Source organism: Asterias amurensis, chromosome 1, assembly GCF_032118995.1.
Source record: "Asterias amurensis chromosome 1, ASM3211899v1".
Taxonomy (NCBI): Eukaryota; Metazoa; Echinodermata; class Asteroidea; order Forcipulatida; family Asteriidae; genus Asterias; species Asterias amurensis.
In genome coordinates this window covers 20,949,690-20,972,163 of record NC_092648.1, presented here as the reverse complement: position 1 = coordinate 20,972,163, position 22,474 = coordinate 20,949,690, and the positions used below count along the sequence as shown (strand labels likewise).

Sequence of the window (22,474 nt, the reverse complement as noted above, 5' to 3'; positions counted from 1 at the left end):
CACCCACGTGCTGTACACCACTGACAGCTACACCATGTTTTGTTGTGGTGTCCAATATGCGGCCGGCTGCCAGGGGCCCAATTTCGTTTCGTGCTGTACCACTGACAGCTAGCTGTACTGTACTGTTGTACCGTGTTTTGTTGTGGTGTCCAATATGCGGCCGGCTGCCAGGGGCCCAATTTCGTTTCGTGTGACATTGGATCGCCCCGAAGTACGCTGTGAACACAGCGGGTGCGTCGGGGCCGGGCATCGGGTGGCGCGTGCACCTTTCACAGAAAAAATTGTGGCAGTACAGTAAGCTAGGCTAGGCGTGGGCCGGGTGCACAAGTTTTGATATCGCCATGATTTTTGCAAAAATGCATTATTACACTGGTAAGTCGTAATAAACAGTTTTAAAGTGAGGCAACATGTTAAAATTCTCATTTTAAATGTTACCAACTCACAAAATATTTAGAAAAATGTTTTGAGGTCGGCAATTCGGCCGCAAAAAATTCAGGTCGGTCGGGTTACCGTAAACACAACATTTATTTTGTTTGGCCTAAATGGCCGACCGTGTTTGTCGACGAGGTAAAACGAAACCACGCAATTTCGAGGCATATTTGTGTTGATCATTGTATTATACTTTTACAACATCTTTCTAACCATATATATTTTATAACAAACGGTTACGGGACGCTTTTCAAAGACCAACTCGACCGATCCAAGGCAACGTGTTCCTTTAAAGCTTTGTGAACAAATTATAAGTGACTTCAATCGTTTCGAAAACAAGATATCATTCACAAGTCAAAGTCTTTTTCTTTGTCTTCTCTTTTTATTTTGAGAGAGTGAAATCTCGTTTTTCACAAAAAAAAAAAAAAAATGTGGACAAATACATTATTCTTTTAAAAGTTTGGGTCACGCTAAATGGTGTCATTTCGGTTGCGGCAATCATAATAAGGGTGATTTGTTTTTCTTAAAAATATTCCAGTATGTCAGAGAGGGAAACTTTTTTGGGAGGAGGTTTATTATCTCAATCTAGAAACTACCGTGTTTGAATTGACTAGATTCAAGGTCCTAAAGTGGCCTGACTCAAACTCCACTTTTACCCTCATTGGATAGTTATATCAAGTTCGGTTGGCACTTTAATGCCATTATTTGCTTTGCGTGCGATGCTTACGAGGAAAGAAGAACCCCAATAGAAACCAACGAAATACAGACTGTTATTCATTCAATATCTACGAGCAGCCTCATATTACAAATAATGGATAATTTAATTATACTAAAAGCCATGATTACATTCTCCGGGACTTCATTACTGTGGACTCAATTACTGCTGATTTTAAGCAAATACTTTTATTGGCCTATCATTATGTATATTGTTTCGGTCCCATAAAATGGATAATGCAAACATTTCAAGCTAACATTCCATATTTTTATTTCAGTATTTCGTCTCTCATCTGTTTGGGAAAGGGGGGGGGGGGTTCAGAGGAAGATAGCATAATGTATACAGACACAACAATCAAATGAAACTACAAATTTAATTTAATGAATGTTTAACCTTGTGGTACATGGCTGATACTCAAAAGTTCGAACGTCTGTTATACCCGAACATTAATTTGAAGGATTTGCACAGTAAAGGACGTCATGGCGGGTGTTTGGTTGATGTGCGTTCCGATGGAAACATCATCGACGTATAGAGGAGAGAAACGAAGGAGGGGCTAATGATGATAACTCACTGGCTTAACAATAGTTCATGTTGTGTTTTGCGCGCGGTTTTATAGCTTCACCGTGAATCCGCCCATAGCCTACTCTATTGATTTAATGTGTCAACAGCTTGTATACGAGCCATGGCCCATGGTATGCAACAATCAAATCCTCGCCTTGAATTGCCACTCTCATTTACACGTAGATATACCTATTAACTGTGTTTAATGGTTAATTTTATAATCGCCATCATTTCTACAACATGTTGTTCAAGAAAGCCTTAAAGGCTTCGATTGTCCGGTTTTGCTACCTGGCCCACGGTACGATAGGGGTGTTTATGACGGTGTATCTTACGGGTAATAACTACTTTTGGTTCGTCTCGGTGACTGTGTTAGTCTACATGATGGAGATGATACTCACGTTTGGATATAACGAAGATGGGGAGTGGAGATGGTAAGTGTTCAATTGTCAGATTCAACTCAATTCAATCAACATTTTTACTACATATTGGTCAAAAATTGAGAATAATAACCGCATCAAGTACAATTATTTTAAGTCAAAGACAGTCAAGAAACGGATCAAGAAAATAATTCATGGAAATGATAATGTAATGAATACGGAGCAGAACAATATGAGAAGCCGGAAAGGCTTTTTTTGGAATTCAAAGAGGACGAACAAAAAAATATATAACAATATTAATAGAACTATGGCTGCAGTACATGTAGTATATAGTAACAACAATGAGGACGGAGTTTTGAAGATAAGGAACACAACAAGGCAGGAATGCATACAAGAAAGGATCGCTGAAACAAATAATATAGTCTAGGAAGTAGACACACCCGGCCGACAGGCAGACTAAAAACTGACGAGCAGACACTATTGACCAGCAGTATGCCTAATTTAACTTATAAATCATATTTCTAAAAAGGGGGGGGGGGGAGCTTGTACATGGAGTAACCATTCACTAGATTAGTTTCAATGAGGAGTGTCGTGGCCGAACGATTAAAGGTAAAGTGTGCCTTTTGTTTTTTAGAAACGTTTGATTGTTTTAATTCTTATACAATCAAACTTTTGAAAATTTCACTTCAAAGCGTTTTTTAGATATCACCCCAAAAAACCGGAACGGTTGTGACGCATTAAGAATGCACCGTTAACTGGAATACACAATCTGAGAAACGTGTCTGACAGTAACATTTCTCAGATTAAAATTGTGTACGATAAAAACCTGATACCCTTTCTCCTTAACCATCGAATTTCTATATAATTTTACTTCGGAAATGAAGTGGCTCTCTAAATGCTTTATGCTATATCGAAGGCTGCAGATGTAGGCTACCTCTAACGAAGTTAGTTTGTATTGCCATTCATTTTAAGAGTGGATACCAAACGCTCGTGGACATTGTGTTTTGTGTTTTACAAAATGTACCACAACCCTTAAAATAGGACAGACTTCAAAGACCAATACAAATGCAAAGGTGAATAAATATAACACAATAAAGAACTCAAGAAAATTATACAAACACATTATATTAGAGGATGGTTTCGTCTCGGTAAAATTATCAAGAGGCCTCGGCGGGTTTAAACCACTAAGCTCTGGCATGTTTCTGATCAGCAGAGTGTGAGTTCGAATCTCGGTCGTGGCACTTGTGTCCGTGAGCAAGATACTTTACCGTAATGGCTTTCTCTCTAATGATGGGATATTAAGTCGTATGTCTCGTGTGATTTAATAGTGCATGTCAATGCAAACTCAGAGCTTAGTGTGTTCTGGTTCACAACGCAAGTACCCTTGTTTACCGGTTTCCTCAGGTTTTCAAGCTACAGTGATTAAGTTTAACTTAAAGGATTCGGGTACTTTTTCAAAATGTCCACAGATTTACATTAAACTTACAGGGTTTGAAGATAATGATAGTTGAAAGCTTCCCTTCAAATATTACTTACTAAGGTTTTGTAGTTTTTGAGAAATGAGTAAAACAAGTCACAAAATAATTTTGGTCTCATGAGACAAAAACTATTTTAGCATGTAAAATGTTATGATGTTATGATATTATACCAAAACCATAGCATTACTGGTTAAGTGACGTTTTTACATGCTAAAACTGAGACGGAAAATATTACTTTTACTCATTTCTCAAAAACTACAGCACCTCAGTAAGTAAAATTTCAAGGGAAGCTTTCTACTATCATAATCTTCAAACTGTGTAAGTTTAATGTAAATCTGTGGACATTGTGTTTTTTGTTAGGAAAAAGTACATATTTTATACCCTTTAAAGGAATCTTTGGTTTCAATACCAACAATATATAAATAATAACAATACCTGTTCCGACGGTAGGTCGGAACAGCTAAAAATAGTAATTTAAATATAACCCATCATCTTATATAATGTGCTTGTATAATTTTCTTAAGCTCTTCATCGTGTTATATTATTCACTTTTATATTTGATATTGGTCTTTGAAGGTTGTCCTATTTTAAGGGTTTGGGTACTTTTTGTAAAACATAAAACACAATGTCCACATATTTCCATTAGACTTTCCTTAGAGTATTGCTTGCTGGGGGTTGTATTTTTTTTTTGCGAAATTAGGAAAACAATGTCACGGTAATAATTTTCGACATTGCTCTGTGGTTTTCGACTAATGAAGCTGAAACTTCTATCCCAGGTAATTTATATTGCATGTATGACAATTGTCCCATCATGATGCCCCAGTGCACTGGGTGCCTTGTGACGGTAAATTTAAAATGTTCACTAGTTTTTATAAAAACTTGAAATCAGGGGCGATTGTTTTTTTGGATTGAAAATTATCAAGATCTGTTTTGGTCGCACTGTTATCACAATAGTTTTTCGATCTTTGCGGCAGGTTCTTCCCGTTGGTGTTGATCTACCTTTGCAACATACTACCAGTGGTCTGGGTCCTAGAAGTCTCCCTACTGGAATCCCGTATTGACTTTCAGAAGAGACTGAACTATCCTGGTTGCATAGTGCGACTCGGAGATTGCGAACGAAATCACACTGTTATATTCTCACAGCTTGATCATGTAAGAATCTTTTATTTTCATTCATGTCATGATCACTGGTCGAAGTGTCATTCGTTAAAGGGTGTATGTGCTTTTTCCTTAGAAAAAACACAATGTCCACAGATATACATTAAACTTACACAGTTTGAAAGCTTCCCTTGAAATTTTACTTACTGAGGTGCTGTAGTTTTTGAGAAATAAGTAAAAGTAATAATTTTCGTCTCAGTTTTAGCATGTAAAAACGTATTAACCAGTTATGCTATAGTTTTGGTATAATATCATAACTGGTTAAGGGGATTTTACATGCTAAAATAATTTTGGTCTCATGAGACCAAAACTATTTTGTGAATTGTCTTACTCATTTCTCAAAAACTACACAACCTTAGTTAGTAATATTTGAAGGGAAGCTTTCCACTACCATTATCTTCAAACCCTGTAAGTTAAATGTAAATCTGTTGACATTTTGAAAAAGTACCCGAATCCTTTAAAGTGAAATATTTACTGTGTGTTTTCCCGCCCAATTTTCATTAATTTGTTTGAAAAAGAAGACATCGCCGCTGCATCAGCATTCAACATTCAAAAGTAATAATTCACTTTCAACATTTTAGGATTCACTGGTCAAAACAGGATCATAAAAATTCCTTGGGTCAATAAAATCTTTTAATTTCGAAAAATTCAACCGTAAAATGGCTGGTAGACCATTTAATTCATTTGAACCAGTATTAACAGTGAAAATTCAACTGAGGAATGGTGAAAAGGCGATAGTATGCTGTACATGAATTTAAACTCTCCCATTCATATCGATGTTACCAAACCGAGGCTACGAGAACAAAGTAGTCTGGTTCCTATTTGCAAAATGATTAATAGCATTCATTATTGTTATTCGATACGAGGAACAAGATGGGGGCAGCATGAATGATGTGTGTACAAGAAACGAAATTTAATGCGACAGTTACTAGAACCCGCATAGTTTCAATGAATTGTGGAAACGTGAATTTGAATGCCTGTTAATTAAACTGAGTTACTTTTGCTGATATTGGCCGAGAGAACCCTTTTATCAAGAGACAATAGTCATAAATACGAAAATATAACAAATATTGCGAACTATCTTCCATTATTTGGTAAGACATTGCTCTAGTTTGCAAGAAAATGGCAAAGGTCGTGGGTTCGAATCCCACCCGGTTAATATGCGTGTGATGTTTTCCACAGAGCTCGGGAAAGTACACATACAGTGCTAACACACATCGGTGTACATTGGTAAACTATTTATCCCGATGCAAACGTCCATCTATTAAATCCACCATTATTTTTATTGTATAAAATATTTGTCAATAATCACCTTAGTTGACAAAAAGATGACTGTATATAATGTGACCTTCTAAATGCAATGAAATGCAAAGTCAGTGATTCACCGAGTATAGCTTTACCTATTGATTCGGGAGATGGTCGATGCGTAGTGATTGATTGAGCGTGTATATTATCATGTTTTGCAAAATTATTATTCAGTATAACAATAATATGGGTTAAAGGTATCATTGAAGCAATCTAAAAATAATAGATCTTCTGAAATAATTGGTTTTATTTGCCAATTTCAACAAAAAGCCTATCATTTTAACACCCGGCTAATTCTATTTCGTTTGAAAATGCATTCTCCGTTGAATCAGCATTCAACAGTCATTTTAGCTAGACCTTAATGCCATTATGTTGTTTGGATCACTTTATTGTACGTTCAAAACGTCTTTCTGACCATAATCGTTAAAATTCATTTCTCACAAAAACGGTTTTTATATAGCCAAACTTGCTCAATCCTAGGTTACGTATCCCTTTAAAGGGAAGGTACACGTTTGGTAATTGTCAAAGACCAGTCTTGGTGTACTTGGTGTACCCCATCATTACCATTATATAATAACAAGCCTGTGAAAATTTGGGATCGATTGGTTATCGAAGTTGCAAGAAAATGATGAAAGAAAAAACACCCTTGTTGGACGAAATTGTGTGCTTTCAGATAAGAATAAAAGACTTCTAGCTAGAAGTCTCTTTTTTTTTTTTTTTTTTTTGAGAAATGACCTCTTTCTCAAAAACTACGTTACTTCTGCAGAGGGAGTCGTTTCCCACAATGTTTTATACTATCAACAGCTCTCCAATGCTTGTTACCAAGTTGAGTAATTGAAAAACGTGAAACGTGTACCTTCCCTTCAAAGCTGCGGTGAAACAACTGCACCAAACACTGGATTTTTAATGTCGATTTAAACAATAGAAAACCATAAGCGTAATCAATGCATTTTAATCACAGACAAAACAGTAGACGTGCTTTTGAAAGTGCGACAGCTTCAATATGAATTGATTTGTTTCTGATTTCAATTGCGTAAGGCCTGTAATCATGAAACTTGCTAAGCACAGCCAACTAATGCTTAGCAGAAACAGAAAGATAGCCGGTCACAATTGTTTGAAGTTTACATTGTTTGAAAACTAATTGATAAGCAGTATTTCTCCCTGGGTGTTGGTCATGTCAAAGACCAGCATCCTTACTCGGTGTATCCCAACTATGCATCAAATAACAAACGTATTTTTATGAAAATGTTGGCTTAAATTATTGATCATCGAAAATGCAAGAAATTTATGAAAGAGAAATCAAACTTGTTGCATAAATTGTGTTATTTTATGCTCATGCCTTGGAAAGGCTTAATGCCTGAAGCCACTCTCGGATTCAAATTTTGGGATGAAAAAATATCTCTTTCTAAAAAACTATAGGCCTTCTTGAAAGTGGTCATTTCTATAATGCTTTATAACATCGACAGCTATTTACTTCCAAAAGTATATACACACTGCCTTTAAAAACACGTGGGTTGAAGCTAATTATCTCTTCCCAACCTTGAAGTCTGTCTTTAAAGGGTATAATACGTTTGGTAAGGGCTCTGGAAATGAATGGCAATAAAAACTTACTCATAAACAAGTCCTGCAGCTTTCGATAGCATCTTTTCAACTCCAAATATCACTTTATTATACAAAAAAGCGTGAATCTGAGAGGTGTTACTGACTATAACGCATCCAGATTGTGTATCCCATATTTTCACCGATAATCTCAAAACCAACCATATTTTGAAATAATTTTTTCACTGTTTGTGTTATGGATTGAAACAAGTGGGTTCCAATAATATCAAACGTATACAATACATTTAAAAAATAAATGCCGTACTTGTTTCATATTTATTGTTTTCATAATATTATTTTTTCCTCTCCTTTCTTCAGGATAATTACGAACTTAAGCTGAGCGTATCCGCTATCTACCAGCAAACTTTGATGTTGGTTTTAATCGTGGGTAGATGGGTCCTCCCTAAAGGAGCTATAACCAGGAACGAACTGTCTCAACTCTTGCTTGTCTACATCGGCATGGCAGCCGACATGTTGGAATTCTCTTCGGAGACCCTCAAACTCCAGAAGATAGCGTGTAATAAGACTATCTATCTAGCCATCTTGATTGTGTGGAGCTGGTCTCTACTGCAGTTTACTCTGGGCCTGACTTCAACGAAGAGACGGCGGCGTGCTATTGAAACGACAGTAGATGGTGAAGAGACCAGCCGCTGGGCCAAATCAATGCACCAGTTGTCTGGGGTGTTTTGTGGCACAGCTCTGTGGGCGCTCATGACCGATGTGATCCTTCAAGACGGTCCATACCTTATCATGCGGATATATCTCATCTTTGGTTTGGATGTATACGATCAATCACTTATCTTCTTTACGTGTAAGAATGCTCTTCTACTTGTGCTGCAGTTTTATAGACTCAATGTTGTGTTAACTGAGAATCACAATCGCAGTGCTCGGGGGTCTACACTGGAGCTAAGGGAGACGTCTCGCCACAGGGGCGCAAATGGGAACATGAGGAACAATGCAAGGTCCAATGGTACAAGGAGAAATGGGGTCATAGCATCTATTAGCCAAGGGCAAGAGATCACTGTTGTGTAAATAAAAGTAATGATACAGAAATCAAAGTTAAAACATTATCTACCATGGTCTACAGCTTTTTGTTCGGGGAGCCAACCAACTAACTGGATACTTTTAGGTATCATTCCCCCAAAGCTTTCGTATTTTAATGATAGCAATCTAATTGCCATGAATGAATATTTATTTATGACGTCACTTTTGGAACTCCCAAAGTATTGCGAATTGGGCATGCCTCCACACACGGGATAGTTGCTAAGGATGCTTAACTTGATCGATCTGTACCGTTACTACTGACTTTACAGAGTCACTATAAAATCCAAGATGGCCGCTTTTCCCTGCCCTGTGAATACATTTTAACAAAAACATTATTTTGTCTTAAAGATCCGCCTTAAGTGTGCACAACATTGGTAATATTGATATTCACAGGTTTGCAGATGGTATAATGGACATGGTGTACAACTGTCTGCGCCTGAAATAACGTTTTGAGATTTTAGTAAAACCCGGTGTTACAAAACAGTGAAAATATTAAGAAGGGTTTAGTTCACGTTTATCTTGTGAGTCCGATAACGGCATTGGGCTCAACATTTCACAGCGGTTCTTTATTTTCATGTATATAATTTGCTTTTACCCTTACGATGTGTATATAAAGCACTGTATAAATTATCTCATTACTTTTCTGGGTTATCATTATTGTGTGCTGGCTCACATAAGTGCGAATAGCCCTACTGGTCTTTGACAAGGCTGGTTGAGTGCATTAACTGAACAAAGCACACTTGCCAAAATAACGTGACCATTAATTTGATTAGTTTTATTCAGTCAAAGATTATGAATAAGAAGGGTCATTGTGGGTATTAGTCACCGGGCTAGAGTTAAAACACACAAATTGCTAGGCAATCCTCGTTTGAAAATATACAACAAAAAATTGATGTTTACCATTCATATTGTTTTGTTACATATCATGGTGCTTGTGACTGGTTGACATTGATTTTTACTTAGTGATTTTTGCTTTCAAACAAATTAAAATCGATTGTCATAATAGGGTTTACAGGCCTATTATTAATATTTTTATGGAATCAATGACAAATTCATTTTTATATAAAACGTTCTTATGGACAGTTGAGCTAATTAGGATACAATTATGGCATTTCAAAAATAGAACACAATCAACAATATTAACGTATAGGCTGCAATCTGTACCACCAACCTTCAAGGATGCAAGTAAAAAATGGTTACAAAAACTTACCAAGCATGCAGTTTTGGTTTGAGCTTATAATTGCCATCTTGGGCTAAGTTTTATGGAGCTGTGTTTCAGCTGGAAATGATAATGCTAAAGACAGTGCAATTGAGAAGAAGTCTGGACACATATGAAATTGTGTAGGGCTGGTGTCCGAAATTTCTGGTAATCAAAATGTTTGATTATGTTTTGAGTAAGCAAATGTAGTTGCGCTTGAGTAGGGGGTTGGGTCCTAGATTGATCACTGTTCACTTCAAAGGCCCTGTCAGAAGAGGCAAGCAACTTGGTAGCACAATTTTAATGAGTAATTCTTCGAAAATTTTCTTACGATCAAAAAGATTTTTGTGGAAATTGAAACGAACATTTTTTTCTTCTTCTGGAGATTTCCCAGAACTAGTTGTCTGAAAAGTGCCTCGTGTGACATGGCCCTTACTTGTCAAAGCACGCATGTTTCATTGAAAGAACATTGCCAATACAAAAGTTGTTCCTCGTGAACAGAGGGAAACATATTAACTAAATGCTGGGTTCAAGTCAGTATCTTATATGATACATCCGGGAACATGTTTATAATTGTTCATTTTAAATCGTAAAAGGGTTTTTACTTCATACACAAGGAGATTTTTTTCTTTTCTCAATGTGTGCTTATTGGTTTAATTGAATTGTAAACAAATATTATTAAAAAATCAACGAGTGAAAAGAAATGACTATACGTCAGTGGGTCTTTGTTTACCTGTGTTTTCTAGTTCCCTTGACTACCACTCGGATGCCTGGGCAAGTTCAGATTAAAGGCAGTGGACACTATCGGTAATTGTCAAAGACTAGCCTTCACAGTTGGTGTATCTCAACATATGCATAAAATAACAAACCTGTGAAAATTTGAGCTCAATCGGTCATCGAACTTGCGAGATAATAATGAAAGAAAAAAACACCCTTGTCTCATGAAGTTGTGTGCGTTGAGATGGTTGATTTCGAGACCTCAAGTTAATATGAGGTCTCGAAATCAAATTCGTGGAAAATTACTTCTTTCTCGAAAACTACGGAACTTCAGAGGGAACCGTTTCTCAGAATGTTTTATACCATCCACCTCTCCCCATTACTCATCACCAAGAAAGATTGTATGCTAATAATTATTTTGAGTAATTACTAATAGTGTCCACTGCCTTTAAAGGCACTGGACACTATTGGTTATTACTCAAAATAATTGTTAGCATAACAAATACTTGGTAACAAGCAATGGAGACCTGTTGGTAGTATAAAACATTGTGAGAAGCGGCTCTCACTGAATGAGCGTATTTCTTTTAGAAAGAGGAATTATTTCTCATTCATATAATTTCATTTAGGCCTGAAAAAACGCACAAAATTTGTTGTGCTATAAGGGTATTTTTTCGTGTATTATTCTCGTGCATTTTTGATGACCAATTGAGTCAAATTTTTGCAGATTTGTTATATTTTTATGCATAGGCATGTTGCTGGGATACACTAAGTGAGCATACTGGTCTTTGACAATTACACAGATTTGTTATATTTCTATGCAATAGGCATGTTGTTGAGTTACACTAAGTGAGCATACTGGCCTTTGACAATTACAAATGAAAGTGTCCGGTGCCTTTAACGACGGAGCTTTTGAAGTGACATCCAACTGTGATTCTGAGATGTACTGCAGGACGAAGATGTCATAAACGTAAGATGATGACATCCCAAGTGATTTTTTTTGCGACATCTTGAAATTAGAATGTCTTTTCCGGTATTTTATCTCCTGGGATTTCTAAGCCTCCTAAAAGTATGATGTTGTCCTATATTTCCAAAAGATAAGTTACCTCTCGACAGTTTTAAGATGTTATCACTTAAAGATGAGTTATCTCTTCATTTCATGATGTGGACATTAATTAAGATGGAAGATGACATTCTATACTTAGATACAGTCTTAGGCAGAGATAAATTCATCTTTTGTCTATCATTACATCATCTTGCAGTACGGTTCTCAAGATCTCAATGACTTGAAAGTAATAGTGGTGTCTTCCCTCGCCTTCCACCTCTGTGACCCTGGGTCGAATCCTACCAGGGGCACTATGTGGATGGCTTCCACGGTCCCTATACATGTATACTTGACTGTGTGGGTTTTCCCTGAAATAAACTATCTGGGGTTTTCCTCCCACATCTAAAACTTAATTTCCTTTGTTATTCTTCTCTCTTCTCGTTTGGCTCTATTTAGAGCGTTGAGAATAATATATCCAGATCCAGATGTCGACTGGCTCTTCCAGAATTCTGTAAAGTCATCACACAATCCACAAATCCAATTGAGTTCAAATATAATCGCTTTATTCCTCAATGCTTAACGGTCTACACGAAAATAGAGCAATGTGTTTGATATGCATATTATTATTATGATATGTATTATATAGACATACTGGGTTTCTAAAACGTTTTGGCCTCAGGTCTACACCTTTTTTTAACGAAAAAAAAACCAAAAACGTTTTTCTTAAATGAAGAAAACTAATGGTATGGCCTGAACAATCATTAGGTTGTTATTGTTGCATGTGTGCTGAGCGCTGTACAGGATCCTGGTCACCCCCACGTAGCCCATCCTAGGTTGAAGCTAGGCCCCCACTGAAAAAAAATAATGCAAAAAAAAAATCCCAGATGCAAAAAATGATAGATCCTAATAAATCATCGTTGACTGCACATTCACATCCGTCGTCAAGGCCAATGTGTTATAAAGGCCTTGACGACGCTGTTGTCAGATGCAATTGTTTCCGCCGAGCAATACTGTCCGCTCCGGACATTTTTGCATATGCAATCGTGTCCGGGGCTATGCAAAAACGTCCGGTAGACATGTACATGACTGTACATTATGTGCGCGCGTAAGCGAGCGTGCATGCACTAAACCTACGTATTTTATGCAGCATGAATATTTACGTATTTTATATGTTTGCAACTTCCCATGTCATTCGTGACATCAACAAATGGCGAACGTGTTCCGTCGACCAATTTACTGCAAGAACGGTTTTGCACGGGGCGGACACAACTGCATATGCAAAACCGTTCAGCGTACATTATTGCATATGCAATACTGTCCTCCGGATAGTATTGCATAGAGGACATAATTGCATGCGACACCGGAAGAAAATCACAATTAACTCCTGGGGCCCCTTCCCCACAAAATTTCTCATTGTTTGCGTCGGAGACGTTTCTAGAAAATGTAAGTGCGCCACCTATTGACATTTTAGATGCGTTTCGTAAAGCTGTTTACGACTGTTTTATGATAATTACACACATCATCATGCAATAGTTTCTTGCACGTTTGAAAACAAACAACAATCATGGCGTCGTCCGGGGACCTCGATGTGACTAAAGACGAAGTTGAAAGAATAACCAAAGCTTTAAAAGACGAGAAGTTTAGACAGCTTTTCTTCGAATATGCCCAGGAGATTTCCGACCCTGAAAATAGAAAAAAATACGAAGAGGAAATTGCTCAGTTGGAGAGAAATCGCGGCTCTGATGTTGTTTTCGTGAATCCCGAGCCTGGATACGTAATCAAAACAAACGTGGACGGAGAGAAGAAGGCGTTTATCAATGTATGCCAGAGCGATAAAGTCGCCAAGCCCAGCTCGTCTACTGTACGCCGAGACAACGGGCAAGTTGGTACCCAGTGGTCGGTACCTCACAGTCTAGCTCCGGGCAGGGAAGATGTTGACAAAGGTGGAAAGAAATGCATGGTTTATGACTGTGTTTTCCATCCCGAGTGCTTCAAGAATGGGGAGAAAGATCCGAGGTTCTTCAAGCTCATGGACGAAACTGCGGCCAATGTCATCGAATCAAATTTTGGGGTCAAACTGGATCAGGCCAATATGAAAAAGATGACTAAAAAGAAATTCATGGGCCAACCCAGGTCTTGCGTTATTAGAACAAAAAGCAAAGATGGCCCATCTGGCGAAACGGATGCGTTGAAAGATTTCAATGTTGAATATCCGTTCAATAAGAAGAAAGAGTCTGAGAGCAGCAACCCTCCTGCTAAGAAGATTGAAAAGAAGCCTGGACCCGTTGAACCGAAGTACAGTATCACTCACAGGGGACATTTCGATATGCAGAACTTCACCAACGCTCCAGATTCAATGCCCACAACAAGACCCCAAGAACTTGTTGTCAAGATACAGCTTCCCTTGTTGAAGTCGATCGCACCAGTGCGGTTGGATGTCTTCGAGAAGCAAATAGTCTTGGAGTGTCAGAAGCCTGTTTCATACAAGCTTGATCTGTCGCTGCCATACCCTGTCGACGAGGACCACGGAAGTGCCAAGTTTGACAAAAGCAAGTCCTGCCTGACCATTACCCTTCCCGTTTTACCCCCTGACATCCCGGCACTGCCATCGTTTGCACCTGAGTTGGAGAAACCAGCCCTGATAGAAGAGATTCCACCCAAATGCCTTGACGGCAAAGAGCCAGAGGTTGACCCTCCAAAGCCTGTTGCAGGGTCTTCTGTCACGTCAGTTAAAGACTCTCAAAATTGCCAACCTGATGGAGATTCCAAAGCAGCTGAAGAAGAAGACCAAGGAAATCAAGACGAGCAACTCTTAGATCATAAAAATCAGGTTTCTCAATCCAGCCCAGAAAAGAGCATCCAATGCGTCGATTTGAAAGCTTCCACAAGAGCAGACCAAGCTGAGATGACGAAGCCAAGATGCCCTTCCTATATCTTCAGACAAGATGATGCAACTGTTTCCATCATCATCCAAGTGGCTGCAATAGAGACACAGGATCTTCAGAAGCAGATGTCCGAAGATGGTTCAACGGTGTTCCTGAAATTCACAGCCGTGGATAGCATCAGTGGAGGTAGAACCCTCGACATAACTTGAGATGAATTTTGTTTTTAATTTGTTCTGTTCCCTTTAAAGGGGCTCTGCTGTCATGGTCCAAGCATTTATGTGGCTCTCATTGAATTAAGAACTCAATCAGTTATTGCACGTGCATGAGTGTTGTTTACTATAGAAATGATACGGAGGGACTGGTTGACAGTTTTCTATGTTCTATGTTCATAATTCTATGTTTGACCATGACGACACAGCCTCTTGTAAACAAAACTCTTGTATGAGATTTTACAGCAAAAACTCAGTTTAAACTACGTTTAAATTCACACAGAATACACACATTAAAAAGTTTCTCCACAATTTAAAACAAAAGATGCACTACGAAGTTACAAAAAGAAAATGATATTTAAAAAAGTTTTTAACTTGAAGGAAATTTGTGTTTTACAATATGCAATCAAAACTTTCTTTTAAAGGCACTGGACACTATTGGTAATTGTCAAAGACTAGCCTTCACAGTTGGTGTATCTCAACATATGCATAAAATAACAAACGTGAAATTTTGAGCTCAATCGGTCGTCGCAGTTGCGAGATAATAATGAAAGAAAAAAAAAAACCTTGTCACACGAAGTTGTGTGCTTTCAGATGCTTGATTTCGAGACCTCCAATTCTAAATCTGAGGTCTCAAAATCAAATTCGTGGAAAATTACTTCTTTCTCAAAAACTACATAACTTCAGAGGGCTCCGTTTCTCACAATGTTTTATACTATCAACCTCTCCCCATTACTCGTTACCAAGTAAGGTTTTATGCTAATAATTATTTTGAGTAATTACCAATAGTGTCCACTGAAGCTCGTTAAGAGCAGGCCTGGCAATTCATCACTGAGAGGGTAAGGCAAATTCAGTTTTGGTAAGGGCAGTTCCATTGGAAAATCATAAAGTCTATGGGAAACTTGAAGGGGGCAAGGGGCACAAAGGCCAATACCAAACCAACATAAGTCTGAAACTTTTAAGATACACCAGGGGTCGAAATTGCCACTAGCCCGCTAGCCCAGGACTACTAGATTTAAAGCCGGGCTACTCATTTTTCCAGTTTGATAGCCCGGCGGGCTAGTGGGAAAATAATGCAAAAATCATTATCACAAACAGCAATGAACTGTGCTGATGGTGTATTATAAACTTTGTGTTGGACTCAAGACATGGGTTTTTTTTGGGCTACCAAAATCTCATCAGGGCTACTAAAACATCTTGGTTACTAGCCCTGCTGACTACCATGAAAATACACTTAATTTCGACCCCTGTACACCCTTTCCTTTTCTAAACTGTTATGAAATTTCTTATAGGTTCATCTCATAAAACCTTTCAGGAATTTGATATTGGTCCTACTTCTAACTGTATCCCTTGTTTTTCCTGCACAGTCGCGGTACCATTCGCACTACACGTAGTGTTTCAACCTCAGTGCGTACTTACAGAGATGGAGTTGGACGTCCAGCCCTCAGAGGCAGTTTTGCTCCTTCACAAAGCGACATCTTCCCAAGGAGAATGGTCCGGATTTAAGGCTGGTGCGTCTCTAGATGGAGATTTACAGGTAAGGAATCTTAAAGGTCATCTCCCAGGCCTTAAAATTTCATCCAGGAGCTCAAAAGGCCATTTTTATGTTGTAATGGGCTAACACTTGGGCCCAATTTCATAGAGCTGCTAAGCACAAACATTTGCTTAGCATGAAATTTCTTATTTGATAAAAACAGATTACCAACCAAATTTCCATTTGTTGCATATTGCTGGTTACTGGTATTCAGCTGTTGTTTGCTTTTCCTGAAAATCACGTGGAAATTTGGTTGGTAGTCTTGTTTTTATTAAGGAAGAAATTCCATGCTCGGAAAATATTGCTTAGCAGCTCTATGAAATTGGGCCTTGCTCTCCACGGTCAGATTTCCCAGTCCTTTTTTGTTGTATTTACTGCGGGTGAACTGAGCCTCAATTCAGAAAGCCTGTAAGCACAAAAACTTGCTAAACACAAAATAGTATTGCTTAGCAGAAACAAATTATCAGCTCAAATTACATTAAGTTTGCATTTTTGTTGCTGGTGCCTGACTCAGTTTATGCTTGGCCAAGAAATTTGTCAAGTAGTAATTTTTGCTAAACAGCTTTATGAAATTGGGCCCAAGTCTGGAAAGTTTCTGTTGAAAGTCCCAATTTTTTAAGATGAGGGTGCCTCTGTTATATCGTTGGGCAAGGCAATTTTTAATTTTTTAATTAGCACTTCCATTGGAAAATCTAAAAGTCTATGGGAAATCATTATGAAGGGGCACCAAGGCCAAGATATGGGGCAACAGACTCGGAGGGCTGAAATGAGTGGATTTCTTCACAGTTTGTGCCCTCCATGTAAGAATCTAGACACAGTGCTGTGGCCCCTGGGCCGTCCCACTGAAAATCAATGCTCAAACACATTGTAGCCACTTCCTTTATAATTTAGCTTCTCAGCTGCAAGTAATTACCCTCCCAAATATATTACATGTTCTTTCACACAAGTGAATATTAATGTCTCTTTATAGCAAATTTGAATAATAATGTCCTTGCAAAAGCTTCTCTTCCCTACCCCTCAACAGGAAACTTGTTTGTTTTGACTCACCACAACAAACAGAAATTCAAAATCTATTAATAAAACACAGATGACCTTTGAACTTCCTTGTTGTTGAATCATTGATAAGTGATAGGAAAGCCTTGAAAAGACTAGAGGTGACCTGTATTGAAGCTGTAGGTCATGTTTGAAAGCCAATAGGCAGGGTAGGGTAACACTAACAGTACTTTGTGGAATAAGTGTCACAGCTCACTGACTGACTGATGAAGTAGCCACAACATTAGTTGGGTGCGTTACCCATTGCACCCTACATGTATACCGTGCACTGTTGCACCAAAGAGTGAGATTTCTATGCTGACGTAAACTTACTAAAGAGAGAGATTTCTATGCTCAGGTGAAGTTACATGCTGTTTTAGTATGAGGAAGTTATGGTCCAAGTTTTAAAGTACAATTTGTACATTGCATACATGTAGCTATGAGGAGGCCAATAGATGGTAATCTACACTAACAGTCTACACTAATCCTGTTATCATGTATTAAGGTATGATATTTACAATTTGTACCCATGATTGTACACGCCTCTCAGCGGATGGCCCTACTCCATTGTAGGTCTATCGTTAGGATTTGGGTGACATGAAGCTCATGGTTTTCTGGTAGTTTCCTTTTTTTGCTGTTTAGTGACAATTACTTATTGGGGATTTTCTTATTTACCCCCCAAAAAACAATTATGCGAGATCGCCTAACATCACGAAGCCGGCTGTCCATTTTGAGGTGAGAGCTACACATACATTTTTTACTTTTGATCCAAATCAACTGCTACCAGGAACATGTTGTCACCTACTTCAGGGGCTGAAACAGAGTTACGCCCTTCCCAGTCCGTAAGGATGTAAGCATGGGAACTGGTCCTAACTCGAGATAGGATTAATCCTAGCTTGTCATAAAATCGACTGCTGTTTTTTTTTTTTTTATCAGCTCTCCTCGTAATTATTTAGTTTTAGATAGAAATGTATAGATATTAATCGACATATTTTGTGTATGCTGTAAGGTTTGACTATGTCTACTTTCATTTTTGCAGGAAAAGTTGTTCCTGACTGAAGACAATGTTCGTGAACACGTAACCGCCATGCCAACGAAACGTAAAGGGAGACGACCACGGTCTGCCGGGAGTGAGATGGACTGTGGGGTTATAAAAGCCACAGAGGACAGCCTAGTCATTGAGTTAGAGGTAAGAATAGAAACCACTGGCCCAATGCCCCCTAGTCATTGCCCTGGTGCCCTTGAAATGCTCCAGTCAAGATTTACAATTAGTCTTCACAGTTGGTGTATCTCAACATATGCATAAAATAACAAACCTTTGAAAATTTGAGCTCAATCGGTCGTCGAAGTTGTGAGACAATATGAAAGAAAAAACAGCCTTGTGACACGACGTTGTGTGCTTTAAGATGCTTGATTTCGAGACCTCCAATTCTAAACTTGAGGTCTCGAAATCAAATTCGTGAAAAATTACTTCTTTCGCGAAAACTACATTCCTTCAGAGGGAGCCGCTTCTCACAATTTGTTATACCATCAACCTCTCCCCATTACTCGTTACCAAGTAAGGTTTTATGATAATAATTATTTTGAGTAATTACCAATAGTGTCCACTGCCTTTAAGGTGTCATTCTCAATGACACTGTTGTGAAGACAGGGACTCGAACCCACACTCTGCTGATCAGAAACATCAGAGTTTGATTTGAGTCCAGTGTGCTTGACCTCCATGATATGCCACAAAACTTAAAAAGTCTTGATATATTCACTTGTCTCCAGGAGGGCGCACGAATCAAAATCCCCGAGGCCCTTATGAATTAGGCCGGTGTGGCAGGAGATGCTTCCCCCGGAGATTCGGTCCCCCATATGACAAACTGTGTACAAACTTCTTCTGATAGCGCCCTCTTTTGAATTATCCTCCTCCTGCCCATGTTAATTTCCAATATGGGGGACCGAATCTCCCGTGGACAGAATTCCTTGGGACACAGGAGCACCATGTGTCCATCCTGCAGAACGCATTGTGTGCAAGTGCAATATTTTGAACATGACAATACACACCGAGCAATGCAAAAAGTTTTTTATGGATAAAGCCCGGTTCATACTTCCTGTAAATGCGAATGCGATACGAGTGTTGACGTCACATACTTGCAACAAATAATTCGCAGCTGTTGAGTTGTGGTCAACTCTCTTGCCAATATTGATGCGAAAACTGAGTTGTGACGTAAAGTTCACGTCAAATTCGTATCGCATTTGAATACACAGGAAGTATGAACCAGGTTTAGCGCGATGCACTATACTACATGGAAATTATGTGCATTTTTATTGCTGATTTTTGCTGTTTGGATATTTATGTTTTTTTATATTTCAATATGTTAGGACCAGCTGGAGAGGAGCGCCTCTAGACAGGAACTTTGTTTCTTTGAGGCAATCCTTCAAGCTCAAGCTGTTTCTTTTTCCTTCCTGTGTATTTTAATTGCTCTTGGCTGTATCTTTGAATGTTTTTGCCTAATACATGTGCATTATTGTACTTTTTATTTACACAAGAAATTAATTTATTTTCATTTTTTTAGTTTACTATACTGTTTTCGTTTCTATACTGTTTTTTATCAATTAGTAATGTTATTTTTATTATAGGCCTAATCTATATCTTTTCTACAGGAGTTTTATTTAGTACTAGGAGCTATTTGTATTGGGTAAAAAGTTGCACCATAGCACATAGACCAAGATTGCATAGATGTTTTCATTGCTGTCATTTAACACAATGTGCGGGAATCAAGCATCAATGCTCTGCCCATAGGTTTGGCAATGCCCACAAAAGTAAAAACCTAAGATATTTTAATAACTGGATTAGGCCTGCATTTTGCGTTAAATTTTACATTGACCAGTAATTGAGTATGATGGATTTTAGGTTGTAACTCATCTTGTAACCCATATTGCTTTGCTCCGTATCCATTACATTCAATTTTCATTTCATTTTCATTGAATATTTTCTTCACCTGTTCTTGACTGTCTTTGACTCAAATAATTGTACTTAATTTGTTTATTAGGCCTAATCTCCTTTTTTCACCAATACGGAAATTTTTTTTAATTGAATTTAACTCTCAATGTTTTTCACTTCTCCTTCAGCCCAAAGTGAATGGATACCCAGAAGCGTATTATAGATCAAGTGAAGAAGCCATGTCTGATGCTGCGTTAGGTACAGTCACAGACAAAGTGGTCGATGCTGTGATAGGAGAGATCTCCAATGTCGCAGCCTCTCTCAAGCTGGACCTGAAGCAAGACGACTCAACTGGAAGTGACGTTTCCAGCCCGTGTTCAACCCCTTGCTCTCCCTCTGGCCTCCGAAGTGTCTTAAAAGATGGAACCCACTACCGCAGAAGTCAGAGGTCAGTAAGTTTCAGTGAAGATGTTGTTGTCGAGACGATGGTTAGTAACAGTCCAAGAAAAGCAAAGGGTAAAAACAAACGATACCAACCTCCCAGACCGAGGAGGTTCATCACAAAGCTTCGGGACAGATCTCAAAATCAAGGTGCCTCCAGCGATTCAGAGATCCACTACTGGGGCGGGAACAATTACGAAGAGGAAGAGCCGGAGTTTCTGGAGGAGGTCGTCTTCCCAGATATGGGAGGCCGCATGGAGAGACAGACGAGCAGCGATTCCAGCGGTGGTGATGATGGTGGTACGGTCATCTCAAATGGGAACAAGAAGAAGAAACCCAAATCTAGCAAGCGTCAACGGAAAAAGATGAATGCTGCGAAGAGAGCGATGGCATTCGATGAAGACAGGCGTGAGATGAAGGAAGCGTGGTTCGAATCCAGCTACCCACTTCGTGCCACTTCATCTGAAGGCAATATCGCTGCCGCCAGGCAAAACCAAGGGTTCAAGGAGAAGATAGAGGAACAAACGGTCAGCACAAAACAAAACCAGAAGCATAAAAACGGTAATGACCCAGGTGAGAGCACAGCAAAAGGAAAAGCCGCCGCGCAGCATAGTGTGAAAACAGCTGATAAAGATGATCCAAAAACTGGGAAAGCAGATGTCCAACATAACAGCGATACAAAGGCAACAGCATGTGACCAAAATGACAACCAGGATGATAGTATTCCCTTGGAGCTGCAGGATCATCGGACTAACAGCGCTGTGGTTTTCAGCAATGACGTCATGTTTGAGCTCGATGAGTAAGATATAACCATCTACATAGTTCAGGTTCCTGTTGTTTTCCTTTGTCTCATGCCAAATTACAGATGACTAGTTTGAAAACTCTTTTCCATAGAAGTCATTAATCTTTTAAAGGCACTGGACACTATTGGTATTACTCAAAATAATTATTTGCATAAATGAATGGAGAGCTGTTAATAGTATAAAATATTGTGACAGACGGCTCCCTCTGAAATAACATAATAATAAAGAGTTAATATCTCACTCAAATACTTAAATCTAATGAAAAATTTCAGGTCTGAAGCCTATTTGAGGTAGCATCTGAGTGATTGCACATATAATTTTGTGCAGAATTTGATAAAATCACTTGGGGTAAGCCTTGCATTTTTGTCCAAAAATGAGCAAAAGATTTCTTTTTTCTTTCATTATTCTCTTGCAACTTTGATGACCAATTGAGTCAAATTATTCACAGGTTTGCTATTTATGCGCATGTTGAGATACACCAAGTGAGAGGACTGGTCTTTGTCAATTACCAAAAGGTGTCCAGTGCCTTTAGCCAAACAAGTCTCTAAAAAGGTGGCTGTTGGTTCTTCTGAAACAAACTTAGTTATCGGAGTTTGCTTTGTCTTAAAGGTGGGAAAAAAGTCTAATTTGATCTGTTTTTCGGCTGTTATTTCTAGGTAAGCATTACATACGAAGTGTGGACCCGAGGACAAAAGAGGTCCACACAAGGCAGGGATCTGAAATATTATGTGGCTTACATACAATTATACAGTTTTTTTACAGTGATGAAGAATAGGATTGTGCACAGTACAAAGGAATGTCCACAGAGGGTATCTAACAGAGCTGTGTGTTTCTGTTTTATGTGTTTACATGTTGACACAAAAATAGATCTTAAACCTTAATAAAATTGTTGCTATAATTGACAATTCTATCAAATGTTGGAATCTATATTAGTAGTTGTGGGCTGTTTGCCTTTTCTTTCTTAAAAGAAGTATTATTTCTCAAAGAATGTTCTTTGTATAGCTTTCTTAAATCCTCA

At 38.5% G+C, this 22,474-nt stretch overlaps 2 protein-coding genes across 2 annotated transcripts; both read left to right on the top strand.

Annotated features, from left to right (window-relative positions):
• Positions 1 to 1,945: 1,945 nt before the first annotated feature.
• On the top strand, positions 1,946 to 8,654 carry LOC139948170 (transmembrane protein 26-like). Its single transcript, XM_071946266.1, has 3 exons — positions 1,946 to 2,136; positions 4,535 to 4,712; positions 7,941 to 8,654. The coding sequence occupies exons 1-3, from the start codon at positions 1,946 to 1,948 to the stop codon at positions 8,652 to 8,654; spliced, it is 1,083 nt and encodes a 360-aa protein (XP_071802367.1).
• A 4,501-nt stretch (positions 8,655 to 13,155) lies between these two features.
• LOC139945371 (protein kintoun-like) lies at positions 13,156 to 22,456 on the top strand. The gene is made up of 4 exons (XM_071942754.1): positions 13,156 to 14,694; positions 16,085 to 16,254; positions 18,323 to 18,472; positions 20,401 to 22,456. The coding sequence occupies exons 1-4, from the start codon at positions 13,188 to 13,190 to the stop codon at positions 21,454 to 21,456; spliced, it is 2,883 nt and encodes a 960-aa protein (XP_071798855.1). The 5' UTR covers positions 13,156 to 13,187; the 3' UTR covers positions 21,457 to 22,456.
• Positions 22,457 to 22,474: the final 18 nt, after the last annotated feature.

Bases quoted from the DNA above. Each gene is read 5' to 3' on its own strand.
- LOC139948170 (XM_071946266.1), top strand. From the start codon at position 1,946: ATGTTGTTCAAGAAAGCCTTAAAGGCTTCGATTGTCCGGTTTTGCTAC. The intron at 2,137-4,534 runs GTAAGTGTTCAA...TCTTTGCGGCAG, and splicing joins GAAGATGGGGAGTGGAGATG to GTTCTTCCCGTTGGTGTTGA. The intron at 4,713-7,940 runs GTAAGAATCTTT...TCCTTTCTTCAG, and splicing joins TATTCTCACAGCTTGATCAT to GATAATTACGAACTTAAGCT.
- LOC139945371 (XM_071942754.1), top strand. From the start codon at position 13,188: ATGGCGTCGTCCGGGGACCTCGATGTGACTAAAGACGAAGTTGAAAGA. The intron at 16,255-18,322 runs GTAAGGAATCTT...TCATTTTTGCAG, and splicing joins CTCTAGATGGAGATTTACAG to GAAAAGTTGTTCCTGACTGA. The intron at 18,473-20,400 runs GTAAGAATAGAA...CTTCTCCTTCAG, and splicing joins GCCTAGTCATTGAGTTAGAG to CCCAAAGTGAATGGATACCC.